The sequence below is a fragment of the Hemitrygon akajei genome, chromosome 18, assembly GCF_048418815.1.
Source record: "Hemitrygon akajei chromosome 18, sHemAka1.3, whole genome shotgun sequence".
NCBI lineage: Eukaryota > Metazoa > Chordata > Chondrichthyes > Myliobatiformes > Dasyatidae > Hemitrygon > Hemitrygon akajei.
The window spans coordinates 41436981-41463413 of record NC_133141.1 but is presented as its reverse complement, the minus strand read 5'-3'; the positions used below and the strand labels follow the sequence as shown (position 1 = coordinate 41463413).

At 45.4% G+C, this 26433-nt stretch overlaps 5 protein-coding genes across 5 annotated transcripts; 2 read left to right on the top strand and 3 right to left on the bottom strand.

Moving 5' to 3' along the window:
- Positions 1-3893: 3893 nt before the first annotated feature.
- Positions 3894-4807, bottom strand: LOC140741583 (heat shock protein beta-11-like). Its single transcript, XM_073071888.1, has one exon. The coding sequence runs from the start codon at positions 4712-4714 to the stop codon at positions 4067-4069; it is 648 nt and encodes a 215-aa protein (XP_072927989.1). The 5' UTR covers positions 4715-4807; the 3' UTR covers positions 3894-4066.
- Positions 4808-9139: 4332 nt separating this feature from the next.
- Positions 9140-9796, top strand: LOC140741393 (heat shock protein beta-11-like). The gene has a single exon (XM_073071562.1). It carries the CDS (start codon positions 9140-9142, stop codon positions 9794-9796), a length of 657 nt encoding a protein of 218 aa, XP_072927663.1.
- Positions 9797-14574: 4778 nt separating this feature from the next.
- LOC140741353 (heat shock protein beta-11-like) lies at positions 14575-15488 on the bottom strand. The gene has a single exon (XM_073071483.1). It carries the CDS (start codon positions 15393-15395, stop codon positions 14748-14750), a length of 648 nt encoding a protein of 215 aa, XP_072927584.1. The 5' UTR covers positions 15396-15488; the 3' UTR covers positions 14575-14747.
- Positions 15489-19818: 4330 nt separating this feature from the next.
- LOC140741392 (heat shock protein beta-11-like) lies at positions 19819-20660 on the top strand. The gene is made up of 2 exons (XM_073071561.1): positions 19819-20077; positions 20263-20660. The coding sequence occupies exons 1-2, from the start codon at positions 19819-19821 to the stop codon at positions 20658-20660; spliced, it is 657 nt and encodes a 218-aa protein (XP_072927662.1).
- A 4778-nt stretch (positions 20661-25438) lies between these two features.
- LOC140741582 (heat shock protein beta-11-like) lies at positions 25439-26352 on the bottom strand. The gene has a single exon (XM_073071887.1). The coding sequence runs from the start codon at positions 26257-26259 to the stop codon at positions 25612-25614; it is 648 nt and encodes a 215-aa protein (XP_072927988.1). The 5' UTR covers positions 26260-26352; the 3' UTR covers positions 25439-25611.
- Between the last annotated feature and the right edge of the window lie 81 nt (positions 26353-26433).

The window sequence follows — 26433 nt, the reverse complement described above, 5'->3', positions numbered from 1 at the left end:
GTTGACTCAAAGCAGCCACGCTTCTCCAATCTGCCATAGTTTGAGCGCTACCGTTGATTGCTCTCTATGTCCCGGGGTATTTAAGGCTGATGCTACCAAAGTGATGGTAATGCACGTCAGAGATTGCCACCGACTGACACTTGTGTGGCGAGAATGTTACTGTGTTATCCTGTACCTGAATGGTGTCTTTGTGTGTTTTGCACACAGTGCTTTGACATTTTGTGCAAACACCTGTTTAGAATCGAGTGGTATCGTAGTCCTGCAGTATCGCCCGGGAAATTCCAATACTTCTGTCCTGTAGTTAGGAAAATTGTATTTCAAAAAGAATTTTAATTTGTGCAAGGACTTTCGCCCACCTGTACAATGCTTTCCCATTATGATAAATAACTTTAATAATTGCAGCCGTATTGGATGAAATCTGGCGGGGTTTGTTAAGGCAGGTCGCCCGCTCCAAACTTCTGAAACTCAGGAGCATGGTGCACCACTGCAGAGAGCTGTAATGAGGGAGGGTGTAACTGACCGTGAACTGCTGTGAAATTCTGTCGCTCTGCTTCCTCCCCATTTTCCCTCTTGACTCAGTATTTCTCTCGTCCACTCCAAGCTCTGATCCCAGACTCTCAAACTGTTACGCACTTGCCCCTCGCATTCCGAACTGAGACTCCGTTCTCCATCATCAAATAACAATTCGCATCTTAGATAGATCCGAAAAATACGTTTACTAAATAACAGACACACAGCCGTGATCTGGTTACAAATATGTATTTATGTTTCGAATATTAAGACTGGAAACTTTACAAACTGACATAACAGTTTATGTTTTTCAGTAGAGATTAATGCAACACCCACGATACGGACCATTATCAAAGAAATGTACTTTACGCACATCCGTTCAAAATTCACCGTCGCTGCCAGTACTGTGTGCATTCGCGGAAAAGCCTCCCATCGACCACCTGCTGGGTTGCTTCGTCCCCTACCTGTCCCTGGTCGCCCTTGGTCCCACGTTGCTCTGGATTTCGTCACTGGACTACCCGCTTCACATGGGAACATTGCTGAACTCACCGTAGGGGAGCGTTTCTCCAAAGCCGAGCACTTTATAGACCTTTCCAAACTCCCTACAGCCCGTGAAACAGCCGACCTCCTTGTCCAACGCGTCTTCCGCCTTCATGGAATTCCCTCTGACATTATTTCTGGCCGGGGCCCCGAAGTCATCCCCCAGTCTGGAAATCCTTCTGTCAAGGCCTCGGAGCTTCTGTAAGTGAGTCTTCCTGTTTCCATCCACAGGCTAACGGTCAAATGGAGCGAGCAAATCCGGATTTGGAAGCAGCACTGCTCTGCATTTCCGCCAGTAACCCATCTCACTTGGGTTGACTGTGCCGACAAGTGCCTGGTCAGCGCCGCCACCGGAATGTCTCCTTTCGAATGCTCCGTCGGTTATCAACCCGCTCTGTTTTCTGCCCACCAAGACGACATCACTGTACCTTCAGTTCAGGCCCATCTCCGCCGGTGGCGCAAGATCTGGAAGGACGACGCTCGGCCCGGCTCCACTCTGCTGACCGCAACCGGAGTATCGGCGATCGCCACCGGATTCCAGCACCCAAGTATCAGCCTGGTCAGATGGTTTGTATCCCTTCAAGGGACATCCCCTTCAAATCCGAATCCTCGTTACATTGGACCATCGTTAATCGAGAGCATCATCAACCCTTCGGTGGTCGTAACTCCAACTGCCCAAATCCATGCACATTCATCCCACGTTCCACGTCTCCCAACTGAAACCTGTGTCTGTCAGCCATTTGTTCCTACCTGCTGAATATCCTCCGCCCGCCCGAATCATCGACGATCACCCAGCTTACACCTTCGGGCGAATACTGGTTGTGCGCCGCCGAGGCAGGGGTCTCCAGTACTTGGTCGACTGGGAGGGATACGGTCCTGAGGAGCGCACCTGGATCCCCCGCCTCTTCACCTTTCTCTCATCCGAGACTTCTATCGCGACAATCCGGGCGAGCCTGGTGGCATTTAACTCATCATCCGACCCACAAAACCTTTCATCAGCATATGAAAAGACTAATCACGGGTACGATTGAATATCGAACCCTTCCCGGCTTCATTGCATCTCAACACTACCCAGCTCTAAACGGGCATCGTGAGTGGGAAATCCCGACTGTATCATCCCTTCGCCTTTGACTCACTTTGACTTGTGTGGATCCTATCTACAAAATACTCAGCTATTACTCGTCCACCTTACTCAGACTGTATCTCCCAAACCGGTGCCCCAAAAGGAAAGTGGTTGCAGTGGCAGAGGAAGACTACCTACCGAAAAGTTGTGCCCTGGGTCACTGACCGACGTGGCATGGAATTATCAATGCTGGGTCCAAATACTCCAATTCTGCGAGGAATAATGATGATTAATACTGCAGTTTACAGAAGTGATTCATCATCCCCCTCTCTATGCCACTGAAGTCTGTGGAATATATGGAGACATTCCACATCCTGTATATAGAGATGAGGAACGACACGGAGTAAAGGGGCTCACCCGACACTGGTGACTGCGAAATGGAAATTATAGTGGAATGAATGAATAGGGACAAAGATGTGGTGAATGAGAGAGCGACTCTCGAAGTTTGTGCAGGTTTAGCAACCAACGTTTATCTTTACGCAGATTGAAAGTGCCTACATCCCGAATGTGTATTTTCAAATTTAATAACACACAGCAAGCATTTCCCCTTTCAGATGTTTATTTATTTATTTATTTGTTTTTAAAAATTGTATTTAATTGCATTTTTAAGTGATTACAAGTATGGAAAAAAAAGTATATATCCCTTCCCCCCTCCCCCCTAACTTCCCTATATATAAAAACAAATTAAGAAAGAAAAAAAAAGAAAGAAAGAGTGCCTGGTTGTTGGAGGGTCTCCACATGCTCCATGGAGTTCTTAATAACTTTAGTATATATATTTATTTCTTTCCCCAAGTAACCAATTATTTCATCTTCAGAGCACCTATATATTTAATCCTGTCTTTTGTAAATAAGGGCGCCAAATTTTCAAAAATGTTTCATATTTATCTCTTAAATTATAAGTAATTTTTTCTAATGGAATACAGCCATAGATTTCTTTTTTCCAACAATCTATACTTAAATATGTATCTGATTTCCAAGTAATTGCAATAGCCTTTTTGGCTACAGCCAGTGCAATTTTTATGAATTCTTTCTGATATTTATTTAGTTTGAGTTTCGGTTTTATCCCTTCAATATCACCTAGTAAAAGTAATATTGGATTATGAGGAAGTTGCATTCCCGTAATTTGTTCCAATAAAAGTCTTAAATTTGTCCAAAAAGGTTGAATTTTAGGACAAGACCATGTAGAATGTAAAAATGTACCAGTTTCTTGGTTACATCGGAAACACTGATCAGATATTCCTTTTACAATGGACAATCAACTTTTATATAATTGGTTTCAAAAAGGGATTAAATACATAGGAGATTGTTTTGAAGGAGGTATATTAATGTCATTCGATCAATTAAAGAATAAATATAAAGTATCAAATAACACTTTATTTTGTTACTTTCAACTAAGGGCTTACATAAGAGAAAAGCTAGGTCAAACAATGTTATTGCCGAAATCGAATGAAATAGAAATTTTAATTCAAAAAGGAAATATTAAAAAATTATATCTTGTATGTATAATTTGATTCAAAAACAGGCAATTAAACAAGGAGTCCATAAGTCAAGACAAAAATGGGAAAGTGATTTGAATATTAAAATTGAAGAAACAAATTGGTCAAGACTATGTCTTGATAGTATGACAAATACAATAAATGTTCGGTTAAGATTAGTGCAATATAACTTTTTACATCAATTATATATTACACCACAAAAAATAAATAAATTAAATCCAAGCTTATCTGATCAGATGTTTATTTTTAAATACATTTAAATAAAATACTCGACGTTAATATAAATATTGACACATTGATGAATTCTCACTGTGAAGCAAACAAGAATTAATATGACATTACTGTTAAAATACGCTTTTGAATGGATTTATTGACATCTTCAGCGTTTTCGTGCAAATTAGACTGAACTGTCCATTTTTGTCTGGTTGTTCCCCTCAGCTGCTCCACTCTCGTTTTCCTGTGCCTCCTCCCCAGGATTTTGTCGGGGACTGGATGCCGTATCGGATTCGCTGTTGATCGGGACGATTCGCTCATCCACAGCGGTCAGAGCCAGGCGTGGGGCTTGAACCTTTATCACACCGTCCTGGGTCAAACAACATTTCACTGACTGAGCATCGACACCTTCTGGCAGCTGGAATTCCCTCCTGAACTCCTCAAGTCTGTAGCTGAAAGAGCCGCTGCCATCGTCGCTCTTCTTCTCGTATTTTCCTGTCACCAGCACTTTTCTTCCAAGGACTTTCACCTTCAGTTCTTCCGGGGAGAATCGCGGTACATCCAGGGACACAGAGAAGCCATCTCCACTCTTGTCCACTGTTCCGTTCTGACCTCCTTCGGCTCCGGCTCGAATTCGTGGTCTTTCCCCCCAGAACTCTTTGGCCAACTCCTCGAAAATTCTCTCCATGAAATTCATGCCCTTTCGCATTTCCTCCACCTGTTTCCACACGTTACATTCGAGCGGCTCAAAGACAGTGAGCGGCACGGGCCACAGTGTGTGCACCGGCTGCTGGAACAGGCGGGACGTCTGGCAAGTCCGACAGCTGAGCATCGTCTCGGCTTCTTCAGTCGTTTCTCTCAAAGGCGGCTGGCGTGAAGTGGCGGATCTCAGTTTCTGATCTGCCGAGGCTCTCTGAACACACGCCTTTTATATTGCAGCGACAGAGGGGAGGAAGCTGCCAGAATGAGCCAGAAGTGTCTGGGTTGCGGAGATGACAATAATACCGAGTGTCGTCACTGCCCAGCCTGGCCACAAACGGGAGTGACTCAGCTCAGCGCTGCTCTCGGGACGATTCCAGCGGGGCCGCCTCCTGAATACTGTACATGACGAAATGTCAACTCCGCAACAAGTTATTTCTGGCTCATTCTGGCAGCTTCCTCCCCTCCATCCCTGCAATATACCAGGGAGATCAGGGCGGGTCAGTGGACAAGAGTGGAGATGGCTTCTCTGTGTCCCTGGATGTACCGCGATTCTCCCCGGAAGAACTGAAGGTGAAAGTCCTTGGAAGAAAAGTGCTGGTGACAGGAAAATACGAGAAGAAGAGCGACGATGGCAGCGGCTCTTACAGCTACAGACTTGAGGAGTTCAGGAGGGAATTCCAGCTGCCAGAAGGTGTCGATGCTCAGTCAGTGAAATGTTGTTTGACCCAGGACGGTGTGTTAAAGGTTCAAGCCCCGCGCCTGGCTCTGACCGCTGTGGATGAGCGAATCGTCCCGATCAACAGCGAATCCGATACGGCATCCAGTCCCCGACAGAATCCCGGGGAAAACGAGAGTGGAGCAGCTGAGGGGAATAACGAGACGAAAATGGACAATTCAGTCTAATTTGCGCGAAAACGCTGAAAATGTCAATAAATGCAGAAAAAAGCGTATTTTAACAGTAATGTCAAATCAATTCTTGTTTGCTTCACAGTGAGAATTCATCAACATGTCAATATTTATATTACCGTCGACTATTTTATTTAAATGTATTTAAAAATAAACATCTGAAAGGGGAAATGCTTGCTGTGTGTTATTAACTTTGAAAATACACATTCGGGATCAATCCGCGTAAAGATAAACGTTGGTTGCTAAACCTGCACAAACTTCGAGAGTCGCGCTCTCATTCACTACATCTTTGTCCCCATTCATTCATTCCACTATAATTTCCATTTCGCAGTCACCAGTCTCAGTATCACTTTACTTCCCATCTTTCCTCATCTCTATATACAGGCTGGGGTCTGTCGCCATATATTCCACAGACTTCAGTGGCATAGAGAGGGGGATGATGAATCACTTCCGTAAACTGCAGTATTAATCATCATTATTCCTCGCAGAATTGGAGTATTTGGACCCAGCATTGATAATTCCATGCCACGTCGGTCAGTGAGCCAGGGCACAACTTTTCGGTAGGTAGTCTTCCTCTGCCACTGCAACCACTTTCCTTTTGGGGCACCGGTTTGGGAGATACAGTCTGAGTAAGGTGGACGAGTAATAGCTGAGTATTTTGTAGATAGGATCCACACAAGTCAAAGTGAGCCAAGGGCGAAGGGATGATACAGTCGGGATTTCCCACTCACGGTGCCCGTTTAGAGCTGGGTAGTGTTGAGATGCAATGAAGCCGGGAAGGGTTCAATATTCAATCGTATCCGTGATTAGTCTTTTCATATGCTGATGAAAGGTTTTGTGGGTCGGAAGCTGCGTTACATGCCGCAGGATAAGTTGACTGAGCAGCCACAGTTCTCTAATCTGCCACAGTTTGAGCGCTACAGTTGATTGATCACTCTATCCCGGGATATCGAAGGCTGATGCTACCAAAGTGATGATAATGCGTGTATACACAACGATGTCAGAGATTGCCACCGACTGACACAGAGAAACGTAGAAACATAGAAATCCTACAGCACAATACTGGCCCCTGTGCCGAACATGTCCTTATCTTAGAAATTACCTAGGGTTACCCACAGCCTTCTATTTTTCTAAGCTCCATGTACCTATCCAGGAGTCTCTTAAAGGACCCCATCGTATCCGCCTCCACCACCGTTGCCGGCAGCCCATTCCACGCACTCACCACTCCCTGCGTAAAAACTTACTCCTGACATCTCCTCTGTACCTACTTCCAAGCACCTTAAAACTGTGCCCTCTCGTACTAGCCATTTCAGCCCCGGGGGAAAGGCTCTGAAGAGCCACACGATCAATGCCTCTCATCATCTTGTACACCTCAAACTATTCTCATAAGGCATGGTCTCCAATCCAGGCAACATCCTTATAAATCTCCTCTGCACCTTTTCTATGGTTTCCACATCCTTCCTGTAGTGAGGCGACCAGAACTGAGCACAGTACTCCAAGAGGGGTCTGACCAGGGTCCTATATAGCTGCAACATTACCTCTCAGCTCCTAAACTCAATCCCACGATTGATGAAGGCCAATGCACCATCGCTGTTTTAACCACAGAGTCAACCTGCACAGCAACTTTGAGTGTCCTATGGACTTGGACCCCAAGATCCCTCTGATCCTCCACACTGCCAACAGTCTTACCATTAATGCTCTATTCTGCCATTATATTTGACCTACTAAAATGAACCACTTCACACTTATCTGGGTTGAACTCCATCTGCCACTTCTCAGCCCAGTTTTGCATCCTATCAATGTCCCACTGTAACCTCTGACAGCGCTCCACACTATCAACAACACCCCCAACCTTTGTGTCATCAGTAAATTTACTAACCCATCCCTCCACTTCCTCGTCCAGGTCATTTATAAAAATCACAAAGAGTAGGGGTCCCAGAACAGATCCCTGAGGCACACCACTGGTCATCGACCTCCATGCAGAATATGACCCGTCTACAACCTCCCTTTGCTTTCTGTACGGAAGCAGGTTCTGGATCCACAAAGCAATGTCTCCTTGGATCCCATGCCTCCTTACTTTCTCAATAAGCCTTGCCTGGGGTACTGTATCAAATGCCTTGCTGAAATCCATATACAAATTCAATCAGGCTCGTAAGGCACAACCTGCCTTTCACAAAGCCAATTCTCCGGAGCCTCTCCCGCTCCCGTTGATGATGCAAATATCTTTGCCAGAGGTTCAGTGATCTCCTCCCCTCGCCTCCCACAGTAGCCTAGGATACATTTCATCCGGTCCTGGTGACTTATCCAACTTGATGCTTTCCAAAACCTCCTGCACATCCTCTTTCTTAATACCTACATGCTCAAGCTTTTCAGTCTGCTGTAAGTCATCCCTACAATCATCAAGATCCTTTTCTGCAGTGAATACTGAAGAAAAGTATTCATTAAGTACCTCTCCTATCTCCTCTGGTTCCGTACACACTTTTCCACTGTCACACTTGATTGGTCCTATTCTCTCTTGTCTTGTTCTCTTGCTCTTCACATACTTGTAGCATGCCTTGGGGTTTTCCTTAATCCTGTCCTCCAAGACCTTCACATGACCCTTTCTGGCACTCCAAATTTCATTCTTAAACTCCTTCCTGCTAGCATTATAATCTCCTAGATCTCTATCATTACCTAGTTTTTTTTTTTAACCTTTCCTAAGCTTTTCTTTTCTTCTTGACTAGATTTACAACAGCCTTTGTACACCACGGTTCCTGCGCCCTACTATCCTTTCCCTGTCTCATTGGAACATACCTATGCAGAACTCCACGCAAATATCCCCTGAACATTTGCCACATTTCTTCCGTACATTTCCCTGAGAACATCCATTCCCAATTTATGCTTCCAAGTTCCTGCCTGATAGTCTCAAATTTTCCCTGACTCCAATTAAACGCTTTCCTAACTTGCCTGTTCCTATCCCTCTCCAATGCTATGGTATCGTATGTCAACAAAACCTTCTTGAACACACCTAACAAACTCCACCCCATCTACACCCCTTGCTCTAGGGGCATGCCAATCGATATTTGGGAAATTAAAATCTCCCACCACGACAACCCTGTTATTATTACACCTTTCCAGGATCTGTTTCCCTATCTGCTCCTCTATGTCCCTGTTACTATTGGGCAGCCTATAAAAAACACACAGTAATGTTATTGACCCCTTCCTGTTCCTAACATCCATCCACAGGGACTCCGTAGACAATCCCTCCATGACTTCATCCTTTTCTGCAGCCGTGACGCTATCTGTGATCAACAGTGCCACGCCCCCACCTCTTTTGCCTCCCTCGCTGTCCTTTCTGAAACATCCAAAGCCTGGCACTCGAAGTAAACATTCCTGCCGCTGAGCCAAGTCTCTGTAATGGCCACAACATCATAGGTCCAAGTACTGATCCGCCCTCTAAGCTCATCAGCTTTGATCGAAATACTTCTTGCATTGCAATAGACACATCTCAAACCTTGACATCACAGGCTCCAGCCCTGTCTGGCTCCTTCCGCAACTCTACCCTGCAATATATAAGGCGTGTGTCTCGAGGGTTGCGGCAGATCAGAAACTGAGGTCGGCCACTTCACGCCAGTTGCCTTGCAGAGAGGTGACAGAAGAGGCAGAAAACATGCGCAACCGCCGACCTTCGCACCCTTCCTGCCTGTGCCAGCAGCCTGGGAACACACCGTGGCCTAGTCTATTCACTCGCGTTGACCCATTCGAACTTACCGCGTGGAAACAGATCGAGCAAATGCGAAAAGGCATGAACTTCATCGACAGAGCTGTCGAGGGGGTTGCCAAACAGTCCTGGAACGAAAGCGCAATAATTCAGAGGCCGGGAGCTGATCACCAGGGAGATCAGGGCGGGTCAGTGGACAAGAGTGGAGGTAACTTCTCTGTGTCCCTGGATGTATCGCGATTCTCCCCGGAAGAACTGAAGGTGAAAGTCCTTGGAAGAAAAGTGCTGGTGACAGGAAAATACGAGAAGAAGAGCGACGATGGCAGCGGCTCTTACAGCTACAGACTTGAGGAGTTCAGGAGGGAATTCCAGCTGCCAGAAGGTGTCGATGCTGAGTCAGTGAAATGTTGTTTGACCCAGGACGGTGTGTTAAAGGTTCAAGCCCCGCGCCTGGCTCTGACCGCCGTGGATGAGCGAATCGTCCCGATCAACAGCGAATCCGATACGGCATCCAGTCCCCGACAGAATCCCGGGGAGGAGGCACAGGAAAACGAGAGTGGAGCAGCTGAGGGGAACATCCAGACAAAAATGGACAATTCAGTCTAATTTGCATGAAAACGTTGAAAATTTCAATAAATGCAGAAAAAAGTATTTTAACAGTAATGTCAAATCAATTCTTGTTTGCTTCACAGTGAGAATTCATCAATTTGTCAATATTTATATTCACGTCGACTATTTTATTGAAATGTATTTATAAATAAACATCTGAAAGGGGAAACCCTTGCTGTCGTATTAACTTTGAAAATGCACATTCGGGACGTAGACACTTTCAATCAGCGTCAAGATAAATATTGGTTGCTAAACTTGCACAAACTCCCAGAGTCGCTCTCTCATTCACTACATCTTTGTCCCCATTCATTCATTCCACTATAATTTCCATTTCGCAGTCACCAGTCTCGGGTGAGCTCCTCGACTCCGTTTGCTTCCACATCTCCGTATACAAGAAGCGGAATGTCGCCATATATTCCACAGACTTCAGTGGCATAGAGAGGGGGATGATGAATCACTTCCGTAAACTGCAGTATTAATCATCATTATTCCTCGCAGAATTGGAGTATTTGGACCCAGCATTGATAATTCCATGCCACGTCGGTCAGTGAGCCAGGGCACAACTTTTCGGTAGGTAGTCTTCCTCTGCCACTGCAACCACTTTCCTTTTGGGTCACCGGTTTGGGAGATACAGTCTGAGTAAGGTGGACGAGTAATAGCTGAGTATTTTGTAGATAGGATCCACACAAGTCAAAGTGAGCCAAGGGCGAAGGGATGATACAGTCGGGATTTCCCACTCACGATGCCCGTTTAGAGCTGGGTAGTGTTGAGATGCAATGAAGCCGGGAAGGGTTCAATATTATACCGTACTCGTGACGAGTGTTTTTCTAAGTGGTTGAAAAGTTTTGTGGGTCGGAAGCTGCGTTACTTGCTGCGGGATCAGTTGACTCAAAGCAGCCACGCTTCTCCAATCTGCCATAGTTTGAGCGCTACCGTTGATTGCTCTCTATGTCCCGGGGTATTTAAGGCTGATGCTACCAAAGTGATGGTAATGCACGTCAGAGATTGCCACCGACTGACACTTGTGTGGCGAGAATGTTACTGTGTTATCCTGTACCTGAATGGTGTCTTTGTGTGTTTTGCACACAGTGCTTTGACATTTTGTGCAAACACCTGTTTAGAATCGAGTGGTATCGTAGTCCTGCAGTATCGCCCGGGAAATTCCAATACTTCTGTCCTGTAGTTAGGAAAATTGTATTTCAAAAAGAATTTTAATTTGTGCAAGGACTTTCGCCCACCTGTACAATGCTTTCCCATTATGATAAATAACTTTAATAATTGCAGCCGTATTGGATGAAATCTGGCGGGGTTTGTTAAGGCAGGTCGCCCGCTCCAAACTTCTGAAACTCGGGAGCATGGTGCACCACTGCAGAGAGCTGTAATGAGGGAGGGTGTAACTGACCGTGAACTGCTGTGAAATTCTGTCGCTCTGCTTCCTCCCCATTTTCCCTCTTGACTCAGTATTTCTCTCGTCCACTCCAAGCTCTGATCCCAGACTCTCAAACTGTTACGCACTTGCCCCTCGCATTCCGAACTGAGACTCCGTTCTCCATCATCAAATAACAATTCGCATCTTAGATAGATCCGAAAAATACGTTTACTAAATAACAGACACACAGCCGTGATCTGGTTACAAATATGTATTTATGTTTCGAATATTAAGAATGGAAATTTTACAAACTGACATAACAGTATATGTTTTTCAGTAGAGATTAATGCAACACCCACGATACGGACCACTGTCAAAGAAATGTACTTTACGCACATCCGTTCAAAATTCACCGTCGCTGCCAGTACTGTGTGCACCCGCGGAAAAGCCTCCCATCGACCACCTGCTGGGCTGCTTCGTCCCCTACCTGTCCCTGGTCGCCCTTGGTCCCACGTTGCTCTGGATTTCGTCACTGGACTACCCCCTTCACATGGGAACATTGCTGAACTCACCGTAGGGGAGCGTTTCTCCAAAGCCGAGCACTTCATAGGCCTTTCCAAACTCCCTACAGCCCGTGAAACAGCCGACCTCCTTGTCCAACGCGTCTTCCGCCTTCATGGAATTCCCTCTGACATTATTTCTGGCCGGGGCCCCGAAGTCATCCCCCAGTCTGGAAATCCTTCTGTCAAGGCCTCGGAGCTTCAGTAAGTGAGTCTTCCTGTTTCCATCCACAGGCTAACGGTCAAATGGAGCGAGCAAATCCGGATTTGGAAGCAGCACTGCTCTGCATTTCCGCCAGTAACCCATCTCACTTGGGTTGACTGTGCCGACAAGTGCCTGGTCAGCGCCGCCACCGGAATGTCTCCTTTCGAATGCTCCGTCGGTTATCAACCCGCTCTGTTTTCTGCCCACCAAGACGACATCACTGTACCTTCAGTTCAGGCCCATCTCCGCCGATGGCGCAAGATCTGGAAGGACGACGCTCGGCCCGGCTCCACTCTGCTGACCGCAACCGGAGTATCGGCGATCGCCACCGGATTCCAGCACCCAAGTATCAGCCTGGTCAGATGGTTTGTATCCCTTCAAGGGACATCCCCTTCAAATCCGAATCCTCGTTACATTGGACCATCGTTAATCGAGAGCATCATCAACCCTTCGGTGGTCGTAACTCCAACTGCCCAAATCCATGCACATTCATCCCACGTTCCACGTCTCCCAACTGAAACCTGTGTCTGTCAGCCATTTGTTCCTACCTGCTGAATATCCTCCGCCCGCCCGAATCATCGACGATCACCCAGCTTACACCGTCGGGCGAATACTGGTTGTGCGCCGCCGAGGCAGGGGTCTCCAGTACCTGGTCGACTGGGAGGGATACGGTCCTGAGGAGCGCACCTGGATCCCCCGCCTCTTCACCTTTCTCTCATCCGAGACTTCTATCGCGACAATCCGGGCGAGCCTGGTGGCATTTAACTCATCATCCGACCCACAAAACCTTTCATCAGCATATGAAAAGACTAATCACGGGTACGATTGAATATCGAACCCTTCCCGGCTTCATTGCATCTCAACACTACCCAGCTCTAAACGGGCATCGTGAGTGGGAAATCCCGACTGTATCATCCCTTCGCCCTTGGCTCACTTTGACTTGTGTGGATCCTATCTACAAAATACTCAGCTATTACTCGTCCACCTTACTCAGACTGTATCTCCCAAACCGGTGCCCCAAAAGGAAAGTGGTTGCAGTGACAGAGGAAGACTACCTACCGAAAAGTCGTGCCCTGGGTCACTGACCGACGTGGCATGGAATTATCAATGCTGGGTCCAAATACTCCAATTCTGCGAGGAATAATGATGATTAATACTGCAGTTTACGGAAGTGATTCATCATCCCCCTCTCTATGCCACTGAAGTCTGTGGAATATATGGAGACATTCCACATCCTGTATATAGAGATGAGGAACGACACGGAGTAAAGGGGCTCACCCGACACTGGTGACTGCGAAATGGAAATTATAGTGGAATGAATGAATAGGGACAAAGATGTGGTGAATGAGAGAGCGACTCTCGAAGTTTGTGCAGGTTTAGCAACCAACGTTTATCTTTACGCAGATTGAAAGTGCCTACATCCCGAATGTGTATTTTCAAATTTAATAACACACAGCAAGCATTTCCCCTTTCAGATGTTTATTTATTTATTTATTTGTTTTTAAAAATTGTATTTAATTGCATTTTTAAGTGATTACAAGTATGGAAAAAAAAGTATATATCCCTTCCCCCCTCCCCCCTAACTTCCCTATATATAAAAACAAATTAAGAAAGAAAAAAAAAGAAAGAAAGAGTGCCTGGTTGTTGGAGGGTCTCCACATGCTCCATGGAGTTCTTAATAACTTTAGTATATATATTTATTTCTTTCCCCAAGTAACCAATTATTTCATCTTCAGAGCACCTATATATTTAATCCTGTCTTTTGTAAATAAGGGCGCCAAATTTTCAAAAATGTTTCATATTTATCTCTTAAATTATAAGTAATTTTTTCTAATGGAATACAGCCATAGATTTCTTTTTTCCAACAATCTATACTTAAATATGTATCTGATTTCCAAGTAATTGCAATAGCCTTTTTGGCTACAGCCAGTGCAATTTTTATGAATTCTTTCTGATATTTATTTAGTTTGAGTTTCGGTTTTATCCCTTCAATATCACCTAGTAAAAGTAATATTGGATTATGAGGAAGTTGCATTCCCGTAATTTGTTCCAATAAAAGTCTTAAATTTGTCCAAAAAGGTTGAATTTTAGGACAAGACCATGTAGAATGTAAAAATGTACCAGTTTCTTGGTTACATCGGAAACACTGATCAGATATTCCTTTTACAATGGACAATCAACTTTTATATAATTGGTTTCAAAAAGGGATTAAATACATAGGAGATTGTTTTGAAGGAGGTATATTAATGTCATTCGATCAATTAAAGAATAAATATAAAGTATCAAATAACACTTTATTTTGTTACTTTCAACTAAGGGCTTACATAAGAGAAAAGCTAGGTCAAACAATGTTATTGCCGAAATCGAATGAAATAGAAATTTTAATTCAAAAAGGAAATATTAAAAAATTATATCTTGTATGTATAATTTGATTCAAAAACAGGCAATTAAACAAGGAGTCCATAAGTCAAGACAAAAATGGGAAAGTGATTTGAATATTAAAATTGAAGAAACAAATTGGTCAAGACTATGTCTTGATAGTATGACAAATACAATAAATGTTCGGTTAAGATTAGTGCAATATAACTTTTTACATCAATTATATATTACACCACAAAAAATAAATAAATTAAATCCAAGCTTATCTGATCAGATGTTTATTTTTAAATACATTTAAATAAAATACTCGACGTTAATATAAATATTGACACATTGATGAATTCTCACTGTGAAGCAAACAAGAATTAATATGACATTACTGTTAAAATACGCTTTTGAATGGATTTATTGACATCTTCAGCGTTTTCGTGCAAATTAGACTGAACTGTCCATTTTTGTCTGGTTGTTCCCCTCAGCTGCTCCACTCTCGTTTTCCTGTGCCTCCTCCCCAGGATTTTGTCGGGGACTGGATGCCGTATCGGATTCGCTGTTGATCGGGACGATTCGCTCATCCACAGCGGTCAGAGCCAGGCGTGGGGCTTGAACCTTTATCACACCGTCCTGGGTCAAACAACATTTCACTGACTGAGCATCGACACCTTCTGGCAGCTGGAATTCCCTCCTGAACTCCTCAAGTCTGTAGCTGAAAGAGCCGCTGCCATCGTCGCTCTTCTTCTCGTATTTTCCTGTCACCAGCACTTTTCTTCCAAGGACTTTCACCTTCAGTTCTTCCGGGGAGAATCGCGGTACATCCAGGGACACAGAGAAGCCATCTCCACTCTTGTCCACTGTTCCGTTCTGACCTCCTTCGGCTCCGGCTCGAATTCGTGGTCTTTCCCCCCAGAACTCTTTGGCCAACTCCTCGAAAATTCTCTCCATGAAATTCATGCCCTTTCGCATTTCCTCCACCTGTTTCCACACGTTACATTCGAGCGGCTCAAAGACAGTGAGCGGCACGGGCCACAGTGTGTGCACCGGCTGCTGGAACAGGCGGGACGTCTGGCAAGTCCGACAGCTGAGCATCGTCTCGGCTTCTTCAGTCGTTTCTCTCAAAGGCGGCTGGCGTGAAGTGGCGGATCTCAGTTTCTGATCTGCCGAGGCTCTCTGAACACACGCCTTTTATATTGCAGCGACAGAGGGGAGGAAGCTGCCAGAATGAGCCAGAAGTGTCTGGGTTGCGGAGATGACAATAATACCGAGTGTCGTCACTGCCCAGCCTGGCCACAAACGGGAGTGACTCAGCTCAGCGCTGCTCTCGGGACGATTCCAGCGGGGCCGCCTCCTGAATACTGTACATGACGAAATGTCAACTCCGCAACAAGTTATTTCTGGCTCATTCTGGCAGCTTCCTCCCCTCCATCCCTGCAATATACCAGGGAGATCAGGGCGGGTCAGTGGACAAGAGTGGAGATGGCTTCTCTGTGTCCCTGGATGTACCGCGATTCTCCCCGGAAGAACTGAAGGTGAAAGTCCTTGGAAGAAAAGTGCTGGTGACAGGAAAATACGAGAAGAAGAGCGACGATGGCAGCGGCTCTTACAGCTACAGACTTGAGGAGTTCAGGAGGGAATTCCAGCTGCCAGAAGGTGTCGATGCTCAGTCAGTGAAATGTTGTTTGACCCAGGACGGTGTGTTAAAGGTTCAAGCCCCGCGCCTGGCTCTGACCGCTGTGGATGAGCGAATCGTCCCGATCAACAGCGAATCCGATACGGCATCCAGTCCCCGACAGAATCCCGGGGAAAACGAGAGTGGAGCAGCTGAGGGGAATAACGAGACGAAAATGGACAATTCAGTCTAATTTGCGCGAAAACGCTGAAAATGTCAATAAATGCAGAAAAAAGCGTATTTTAACAGTAATGTCAAATCAATTCTTGTTTGCTTCACAGTGAGAATTCATCAACATGTCAATATTTATATTACCGTCGACTATTTTATTTAAATGTATTTAAAAATAAACATCTGAAAGGGGAAATGCTTGCTGTGTGTTATTAACTTTGAAAATACACATTCGGGATCAATCCGCGTAAAGATAAACGTTGGTTGCTAAACCTGCACAAACTTCGAGAGTCGCGCTCTCATTCACTACATCTTTGTCCCCATTCATTCATTCCACTATAATTTCCATTTCGCAGTCACCAGTCTCAGTATCACTTTACTTCCCATCTTTCCTCATCTCTATATACAGGCTGGGGTCTGTCGCCATATATTCCACAGACTTCAGTGGCATAGAGAGGGGGATGATGAATCACTTCCGTAAACTGCAGTATTAATCATCATTATTCCTCGCAGAATTGGAGTATTTGGACCCAGCATTGATAATTCCATGCCACGTCGGTCAGTGAGCCAGGGCACAACTTTTCGGTAGGTAGTCTTCCTCTGCCACTGCAACCACTTTCCTTTTGGGGCACCGGTTTGGGAGATACAGTCTGAGTAAGGTGGACGAGTAATAGCTGAGTATTTTGTAGATAGGATCCACACAAGTCAAAGTGAGCCAAGGGCGAAGGGATGATACAGTCGGGATTTCCCACTCACGGTGCCCGTTTAGAGCTGGGTAGTGTTGAGATGCAATGAAGCCGGGAAGGGTTCAATATTCAATCGTATCCGTGATTAGTCTTTTCATATGCTGATGAAAGGTTTTGTGGGTCGGAAGCTGCGTTACATGCCGCAGGATAAGTTGACTGAGCAGCCACAGTTCTCTAATCTGCCACAGTTTGAGCGCTACAGTTGATTGATCACTCTATCCCGGGATATCGAAGGCTGATGCTACCAAAGTGATGATAATGCGTGTATACACAACGATGTCAGAGATTGCCACCGACTGACACAGAGAAACGTAGAAACATAGAAATCCTACAGCACAATACTGGCCCCTGTGCCGAACATGTCCTTATCTTAGAAATTACCTAGGGTTACCCACAGCCTTCTATTTTTCTAAGCTCCATGTACCTATCCAGGAGTCTCTTAAAGGACCCCATCGTATCCGCCTCCACCACCGTTGCCGGCAGCCCATTCCACGCACTCACCACTCCCTGCGTAAAAACTTACTCCTGACATCTCCTCTGTACCTACTTCCAAGCACCTTAAAACTGTGCCCTCTCGTACTAGCCATTTCAGCCCCGGGGGAAAGGCTCTGAAGAGCCACACGATCAATGCCTCTCATCATCTTGTACACCTCAACCTATTCTCGTAAGGCATGGTCTCCAATCCAGGCAACATTCTTATAAATATCCTCTGCACCTTTTCTATGGTTTCCACATCCTTCCTGTAGTGAGGCGACCAGAACTGAGCACAGTACTCCAAGAGGGGTCTGACCAGGGTCCTATATAGCTGCAACATTACCTCTCAGCTCCTAAACTCAATCCCACGATTGATGAAGGCCAATGCACCATCACTGTTTTAACCACAGAGTCAACCTGCACAGCAACTTTGAGTGTCCTATGGACTTGGACCCCATGATCCCTCTGATCCTCCACACTGCCAACAGTCTTACCATTAATGCTCTATTCTGCCATTATATTTGACCTACTAAAATGAACCACTTCGTACTTATCTGGGTTGAACTCCATCTGCCACTTCTCAGCCCAGTTTTGCATCCTATCAATGTCCCATTGTAACCTCTGACAGCGCTCCACACTATCAACAACACCCCCAACCTTTGTGTCATCAGTAAATTTACTAACCCATCCCTCCACTTCCTCGTCCAGGTCATTTATAAAAATCACAAAGAGTAGGGGTCCCAGAACAGATCCCTGAGGCACACCACTGGTCATCGACCTCCATGCAGAATATGACCCGTCTACAACCTCCCTTTGCTTTCTGTACGGAAGCAGGTTCTGGATCCACAAAGCAATGTCTCCTTGGATCCCATGCCTCCTTACCTTCTCAATAAGCCTTGCCTGGGGTACTGTATCAAATGCCTTGCTGAAATCCATATACAAATTCAATCAGGCTCGTAAGGCACAACCTGCCTTTCACAAAGCCAATTCTCCGGAGCCTCTCCCGCTCCCGTTGATGATGCAAATATCTTTGCCAGAGGTTCAGTGATCTCCTCCCCTCGCCTCCCACAGTAGCCTAGGATACATTTCATCCGGTCCTGGTGACTTATCCAACTTGATGCTTTCCAAAACCTCCTGCACATCCTCTTTCTTAATACCTACATGCTCAAGCTTTTCAGTCTGCTGTAAGTCATCCCTACAATCATCAAGATCCTTTTCTGCAGTGAATACTGAAGAAAAGTATTCATTAAGTACCTCTCCTATCTCCTCTGGTTCCGTACACACTTTTCCACTGTCACACTTGATTGGTCCTATTCTCTCTTGTCTTGTTCTCTTGCTCTTCACATACTTGTAGCATGCCTTGGGGTTTTCCTTAATCCTGTCCTCCAAGACCTTCACATGACCCTTTCTGGCACTCCAAATTTCATTCTTAAACTCCTTCCTGCTAGCATTATAATCTCCTAGATCTCTATCATTACCTAGTTTTTTTTTAACCTTTCCTAAGCTTTTCTTTTCTTCTTGACTAGATTTACAACAGCCTTTGTACACCACGGTTCCTGCGCCCTACTATCCTTTCCCTGTCTCATTGGAACATACCTATGCAGAACTCCACGCAAATATCCCCTGAACATTTGCCACATTTCTTCCGTACATTTCCCTGAGAACATCTATTCCCAATTTATGCTTCCAAGTTCCTGCCTGATAGTCTCAAATTTTCCCTGACTCCAATTAAACGCTTTCCTAACTTGCCTGTTCCTATCCCTCTCCAATGCTATGGTATCGTATGTCAACAAAACCTTCTTGAACACACCTAACAAACTCCACCCCATCTACACCCCTTGCTCTAGGGGCATGCCAATCGATATTTGGGAAATTAAAATCTCCCACCACGACAACCCTGTTATTATTACACCTTTCCAGGATCTGTTTCCCTATCTGCTCCTCTATGTCCCTGTTACTATTGGGCAGCCTATAAAAAACACACAGTAATGTTATTGACCCCTTCCTGTTCCTAACATCCATCCACAGGGACTCCGTAGACAATCCCTCCATGACTTCATCCTTTTCTGCAGCCGTGACGCTATCTGTGATCAACAGTGCCACGCCCCCACCTCTTTTGCCTCCCTCGCTGTCCTTTCTGAAACATCCAAAGCCTGGCACTCGAAGTAAACATTCCTGCCGCTGAGCCAAGTCTCTGTAATGGCCACAACATCATAGGTCCAAGTACTGATCCGCCCTCTAAGCTCATCAGCTTTGATCGAAATACTTCTTGCATTGCAATAGACACATCTCAAACCTTGACATCACAGGCTCCAGCCCTGTCTGGCTCCTTCCGCAACTCTACCCTGCAATATATAAGGCGTGTGTCTCGAGGGTTGCGGCAGATCAGAAACTGAGGTCGGCCACTTCACGCCAGTTGCCTTGCAGAGAGGTGACAGAAGAGGCAGAAAACATGCGCAACCGCCGACCTTCGCACCCTTCCTGCCTGTGCCAGCAGCCTGGGAACACACCGTGGCCTAGTCTATTCACTCGCGTTGACCCATTCGAACTTACCGCGTGGAAACAGATCGAGCAAATGCGAAAAGGCATGAACTTCATCGACAGAGCTGTCGAGGGGGTTGCCAAACAGTCCTGGAACGAAAGCGCAATAATTCAGAGGCCGGGAGCTGATCACGAGGGAGATCAGGGCGGGTCAGTGGACAAGAGTGGAGGTAACTTCTCTGTGTCCCTGGATGTACCGCGTGGAAACAGATCGAGCAAATGCGAAAAGGCATGAACTTCATCGACAGAGCTGTCGAGGGGGTTGCCAAACAGTCCTGGAACGAAAGCGCAATAATTCAGAGGCCGGGAGCTGATCACCAGGGAGATCAGGGCGGGTCAGTGGACAAGAGTGGAGGTAACTTCTCTGTGTCCCTGGATGTATCGCGATTCTCCCCGGAAGAACTGAAGGTGAAAGTCCTTGGAAGAAAAGTGCTGGTGACAGGAAAATACGAGAAGAAGAGCGACGATGGCAGCGGCTCTTACAGCTACAGACTTGAGGAGTTCAGGAGGGAATTCCAGCTGCCAGAAGGTGTCGATGCTGAGTCAGTGAAATGTTGTTTGACCCAGGACGGTGTGTTAAAGGTTCAAGCCCCGCGCCTGGCTCTGACCGCCGTGGATGAGCGAATCGTCCCGATCAACAGCGAATCCGATACGGCATCCAGTCCCCGACAGAATCCCGGGGAGGAGGCACAGGAAAACGAGAGTGGAGCAGCTGAGGGGAACATCCAGACAAAAATGGACAATTCAGTCTAATTTGCATGAAAACGTTGAAAATTTCAATAAATGCAGAAAAAAGTATTTTAACAGTAATGTCAAATCAATTCTTGTTTGCTTCACAGTGAGAATTCATCAATTTGTCAATATTTATATTCACGTCGACTATTTTATTGAAATGTATTTATAAATAAACATCTGAAAGGGGAAACCCTTGCTGTCGTATTAACTTTGAAAATGCACATTCGGGACGTAGACACTTTCAATCAGCGTAAAGATAAATATTGGTTGCTAAACTTGCACAAACTCCCAGAGTCGCTCTCTCATTCACTACATCTTTGTCCCCATTCATTCATTCCACTATAATTTCCATTTCGCAGTCACCAGTCTCGGGTGAGCTCCTCGACTCCGTTTGCTTCCACATCTCCGTATACAAGAAGCGGAATGTCGCCATATATTCCACAGACTTCAGTGGCATAGAGAGGGGGATGATGAATCACTTCCGTAAACTGCAGTATTAATCATCATTATTCCTCGCAGAATTGGAGTATTTGGACCCAGCATTGATAATTCCATGCCACGTCGGTCAGTGAGCCAGGGCACAACTTTTCGGTAGGTAGTCTTCCTCTGCCACTGCAACCACTTTCCTTTTGGGTCACCGGTTTGGGAGATACAGTCTGAGTAAGGTGGACGAGTAATAGCTGAGTATTTTGTAGATAGGATCCACACAAGTCAAAGTGAGCCAAGGGCGAAGGGATGATACAGTCGGGATTTCCCACTCACGATGCCCGTTTAGAGCTGGGTAGTGTTGAGATGCAATGAAGCCGGGAAGGGTTCAATATTATACCGTACTCGTGACGAGTGTTTTTCTAAGTGGTTGAAAAGTTTTGTGGGTCGGAAGCTGCGTTACTTGCTGCGGGATCAGTTGACTCAAAGCAGCCACGCTTCTCCAATCTGCCATAGTTTGAGCGCTACCGTTGATTGCTCTCTATGTCCCGGGGTATTTAAGGCTGATGCTACCAAAGTGATGGTAATGCACGTCAGAGATTGCCACCGACTGACACTTGTGTGGCGAGAATGTTACTGTGTTATCCTGTACCTGAATGGTGTCTTTGTGTGTTTTGCACACAGTGCTTTGACATTTTGTGCAAACACCTGTTTAGAATCGAGTGGTATCGTAGTCCTGCAGTATCGCCCGGGAAATTCCAATACTTCTGTCCTGCAGTTAGGAAAATTGTATTTCAAAAAGAATCTTAATTTGTGCAAGGACTTTCGCCCACCTGTACAATGCTTTCCCATTATGATAAATAACTTTAATAATTGCAGCCGTATTGGATGAAATCTGGCGGGGTTTGTTAAGGCAGGTCGCCCGCTCCAAACTTCTGAAACTCGGGAGCATGGTGCACCACTGCAGAGAGCTGTAATGAGGGAGGGTGTAACTGACCGTGAACTGCTGTGAAATTCTGTCGCTCTGCTTCCTCCCCATTTTCCCTCTTGACTCAGTATTTCTCTCGTCCACTCCAAGCTCTGATCCCAGACTCTCAAACTGTTACGCACTTGCCCCTCGCATTCCGAACTGAGACTCCGTTCTCCATCATCAAATAACAATTCGCATCTTAGATAGATCCGAAAAATACGTTTACTAAATAACAGACACACAGCCGTGATCTGGTTACAAATATGTATTTATGTTTCGAATATTAAGAATGGAAATTTTACAAACTGACATAACAGTATATGTTTTTCAGTAGAGATTAATGCAACACCCACGATACGGACCACTGTCAAAGAAATGTACTTTACGCACATCCGTTCAAAATTCACCGTCGCTGCCAGTACTGTGTGCACCCGCGGAAAAGCCTCCCATCGACCACCTGCTGGGCTGCTTCGTCCCCTACCTGTCCCTGGTCGCCCTTGGTCCCACGTTGCTCTGGATTTCGTCACTGGACTACCCCCTTCACATGGGAACATTGCTGAACTCACCGTAGGGGAGCGTTTCTCCAAAGCCGAGCACTTCATAGGCCTTTCCAAACTCCCTACAGCCCGTGAAACAGCCGACCTCCTTGTCCAACGCGTCTTCCGCCTTCATGGAATTCCCTCTGACATTATTTCTGGCCGGGGCCCCGAAGTCATCCCCCAGTCTGGAAATCCTTCTGTCAAGGCCTCGGAGCTTCAGTAAGTGAGTCTTCCTGTTTCCATCCACAGGCTAACGGTCAAATGGAGCGAGCAAATCCGGATTTGGAAGCAGCACTGCTCTGCATTTCCGCCAGTAACCCATCTCACTTGGGTTGACTGTGCCGACAAGTGCCTGGTCAGCGCCGCCACCGGAATGTCTCCTTTCGAATGCTCCGTCGGTTATCAACCCGCTCTGTTTTCTGCCCACCAAGACGACATCACTGTACCTTCAGTTCAGGCCCATCTCCGCCGATGGCGCAAGATCTGGAAGGACGACGCTCGGCCCGGCTCCACTCTGCTGACCGCAACCGGAGTATCGGCGATCGCCACCGGATTCCAGCACCCAAGTATCAGCCTGGTCAGATGGTTTGTATCCCTTCAAGGGACATCCCCTTCAAATCCGAATCCTCGTTACATTGGACCATCGTTAATCGAGAGCATCATCAACCCTTCGGTGGTCGTAACTCCAACTGCCCAAATCCATGCACTTTCATCCCACGTTCCACGTCTCCCAACTGAAACCTGTGTCTGTCAGCCATTTGTTCCTACCTGCTGAATATCCTCCGCCCGCCCGAATCATCGACGATCACCCAGCTTACACCGTCGGGCGAATACTGGTTGTGCGCCGCCGAGGCAGGGGTCTCCAGTACCTGGTCGACTGGGAGGGATACGGTCCTGAGGAGCGCACCTGGATCCCCCGCCTCTTCACCTTTCTCTCATCCGAGACTTCTATCGCGACAATCCGGGCGAGCCTGGTGGCATTTAACTCATCATCCGACCCACAAAACCTTTCATCAGCATATGAAAAGACTAATCACGGGTACGATTGAATATCGAACCCTTCCCGGCTTCATTGCATCTCAACACTACCCAGCTCTAAACGGGCATCGTGAGTGGGAAATCCCGACTGTATCATCCCTTCGCCCTTGGCTCACTTTGACTTGTGTGGATCCTATCTATAAAATACTCAGCTATTACTCGTCCACCTTACTCAGACTGTATCTCCCAAACCGGTGCCCCAAAAGGAAAGTGGTTGCAGTGACAGAGGAAGACTACCTACCGAAAAGTCGTGCCCTGGGTCACTGACCGACGTGGCATGGAATTATCAATGCTGGGTCCAAATACTCCAATTCTGCGAGGAATAATGATGATTAATACTGCAGTTTACGGAAGTGATTCATCATCCCCCTCTCTATGCCACTGAAGTCTGTGGAATATATGGAGACATTCCACATCCTGTATATAGAGATGAGGAACGACACGGAGTAAAGGGGCTCACCCGACACTGGTGACTGCGAAATGGAAATTATAGTGGAATGAATGAATAGGGACAAAGATGTGGTGAATGAGAGAGCGACTCTCGAAGTTTGTGCAGGTTTAGCAACCAACGTTTATCTTTACGCAGATTGAAAGTGCCTACATCCCGAATGTGTATTTTCAAATTTAATAACACACAGCAAGCATTTCCCCTTTCAGATGTTTATTTATTTATTTATTTGTTTTTAAAAATTGTATTTAATTGCATTTTTAAGTGATTACAAGTATGGAAAAAAAAGTATATATCCCTTCCCCCCTCCCCCCTAACTTCCCTATATATAAAAACAAATTAAGAAAGAAAAAAAAAGAAAGAAAGAGTGCCTGGTTGTTGGAAGGTCTCCACATGCTCCATGGAGTTCTTAATAACTTTAGTATATATATTTATTTCTTTCCCCAAGTAACCAATTATTTCATCTTCAGAGCACCTATATATTTAATCCTGTCTTTTGTAAATAAGGGCGCCAAATTTTCAAAAATGTTTCATATTTATCTCTTAAATTATAAGTAATTTTTTCTAATGGAATACAGCCATAGATTTCTTTTTTCCAACAATCTATACTTAAATATGTATCTGATTTCCAAGTAATTGCAATAGCCTTTTTGGCTACAGCCAGTGCAATTTTTATGAATTCTTTCTGATATTTATTTAGTTTGAGTTTCGGTTTTATCCCTTCAATATCACCTAGTAAAAGTAATATTGGATTATGAGGAAGTTGCATTCCCGTAATTTGTTCCAATAAAAGTCTTAAATTTGTCCAAAAAGGTTGAATTTTAGGACAAGACCATGTAGAATGTAAAAATGTACCAGTTTCTTGGTTACATCGGAAACACTGATCAGATATTCCTTTTACAATGGACAATCAACTTTTATATAATTGGTTTCAAAAAGGGATTAAATACATAGGAGATTGTTTTGAAGGAGGTATATTAATGTCATTCGATCAATTAAAGAATAAATATAAAGTATCAAATAACACTTTATTTTGTTACTTTCAACTAAGGGCTTACATAAGAGAAAAGCTAGGTCAAACAATGTTATTGCCGAAATCGAATGAAATAGAAATTTTAATTCAAAAAGGAAATATTAAAAAATTATATCTTGTATGTATAATTTGATTCAAAAACAGGCAATTAAACAAGGAGTCCATAAGTCAAGACAAAAATGGGAAAGTGATTTGAATATTAAAATTGAAGAAACAAATTGGTCAAGACTATGTCTTGATAGTATGACAAATACAATAAATGTTCGGTTAAGATTAGTGCAATATAACTTTTTACATCAATTATATATTACACCACAAAAAATAAATAAATTAAATCCAAGCTTATCTGATCAGATGTTTATTTTTAAATACATTTAAATAAAATACTCGACGTTAATATAAATATTGACACATTGATGAATTCTCACTGTGAAGCAAACAAGAATTAATATGACATTACTGTTAAAATACGCTTTTGAATGGATTTATTGACATCTTCAGCGTTTTCGTGCAAATTAGACTGAACTGTCCATTTTTGTCTGGTTGTTCCCCTCAGCTGCTCCACTCTCGTTTTCCTGTGCCTCCTCCCCAGGATTTTGTCGGGGACTGGATGCCGTATCGGATTCGCTGTTGATCGGGACGATTCGCTCATCCACAGCGGTCAGAGCCAGGCGTGGGGCTTGAACCTTTATCACACCGTCCTGGGTCAAACAACATTTCACTGACTGAGCATCGACACCTTCTGGCAGCTGGAATTCCCTCCTGAACTCCTCAAGTCTGTAGCTGAAAGAGCCGCTGCCATCGTCGCTCTTCTTCTCGTATTTTCCTGTCACCAGCACTTTTCTTCCAAGGACTTTCACCTTCAGTTCTTCCGGGGAGAATCGCGGTACATCCAGGGACACAGAGAAGCCATCTCCACTCTTGTCCACTGTTCCGTTCTGACCTCCTTCGGCTCCGGCTCGAATTCGTGGTCTTTCCCCCCAGAACTCTTTGGCCAACTCCTCGAAAATTCTCTCCATGAAATTCATGCCCTTTCGCATTTCCTCCACCTGTTTCCACACGTTACATTCGAGCGGCTCAAAGACAGTGAGCGGCACGGGCCACAGTGTGTGCACCGGCTGCTGGAACAGGCGGGACGTCTGGCAAGTCCGACAGCTGAGCATCGTCTCGGCTTCTTCAGTCGTTTCTCTCAAAGGCGGCTGGCGTGAAGTGGCGGATCTCAGTTTCTGATCTGCCGAGGCTCTCTGAACACACGCCTTTTATATTGCAGCGACAGAGGGGAGGAAGCTGCCAGAATGAGCCAGAAGTGTCTGGGTTGCGGAGATGACAATAATACC

Coding starts and splice junctions, on each gene's coding strand:
- LOC140741583 (XM_073071888.1), bottom strand. CDS start 4,714: ATGCTCAGCTGTCGGACTTGCCAGACGTCCCGCCTGTTCCAGCAGCCG.
- LOC140741393 (XM_073071562.1), top strand. CDS start 9,140: ATGCGCAACCGCCGACCTTCGCACCCTTCCTGCCTGTGCCAGCAGCCT.
- LOC140741353 (XM_073071483.1), bottom strand. CDS start 15,395: ATGCTCAGCTGTCGGACTTGCCAGACGTCCCGCCTGTTCCAGCAGCCG.
- LOC140741392 (XM_073071561.1), top strand. CDS start 19,819: ATGCGCAACCGCCGACCTTCGCACCCTTCCTGCCTGTGCCAGCAGCCT. Junction 20,078..20,262: donor GTCAGTGGACAAGAGTGGAG/GTAACTTCTCTG, acceptor ACAAGAGTGGAG/GTAACTTCTCTGTGTCCCTG.
- LOC140741582 (XM_073071887.1), bottom strand. CDS start 26,259: ATGCTCAGCTGTCGGACTTGCCAGACGTCCCGCCTGTTCCAGCAGCCG.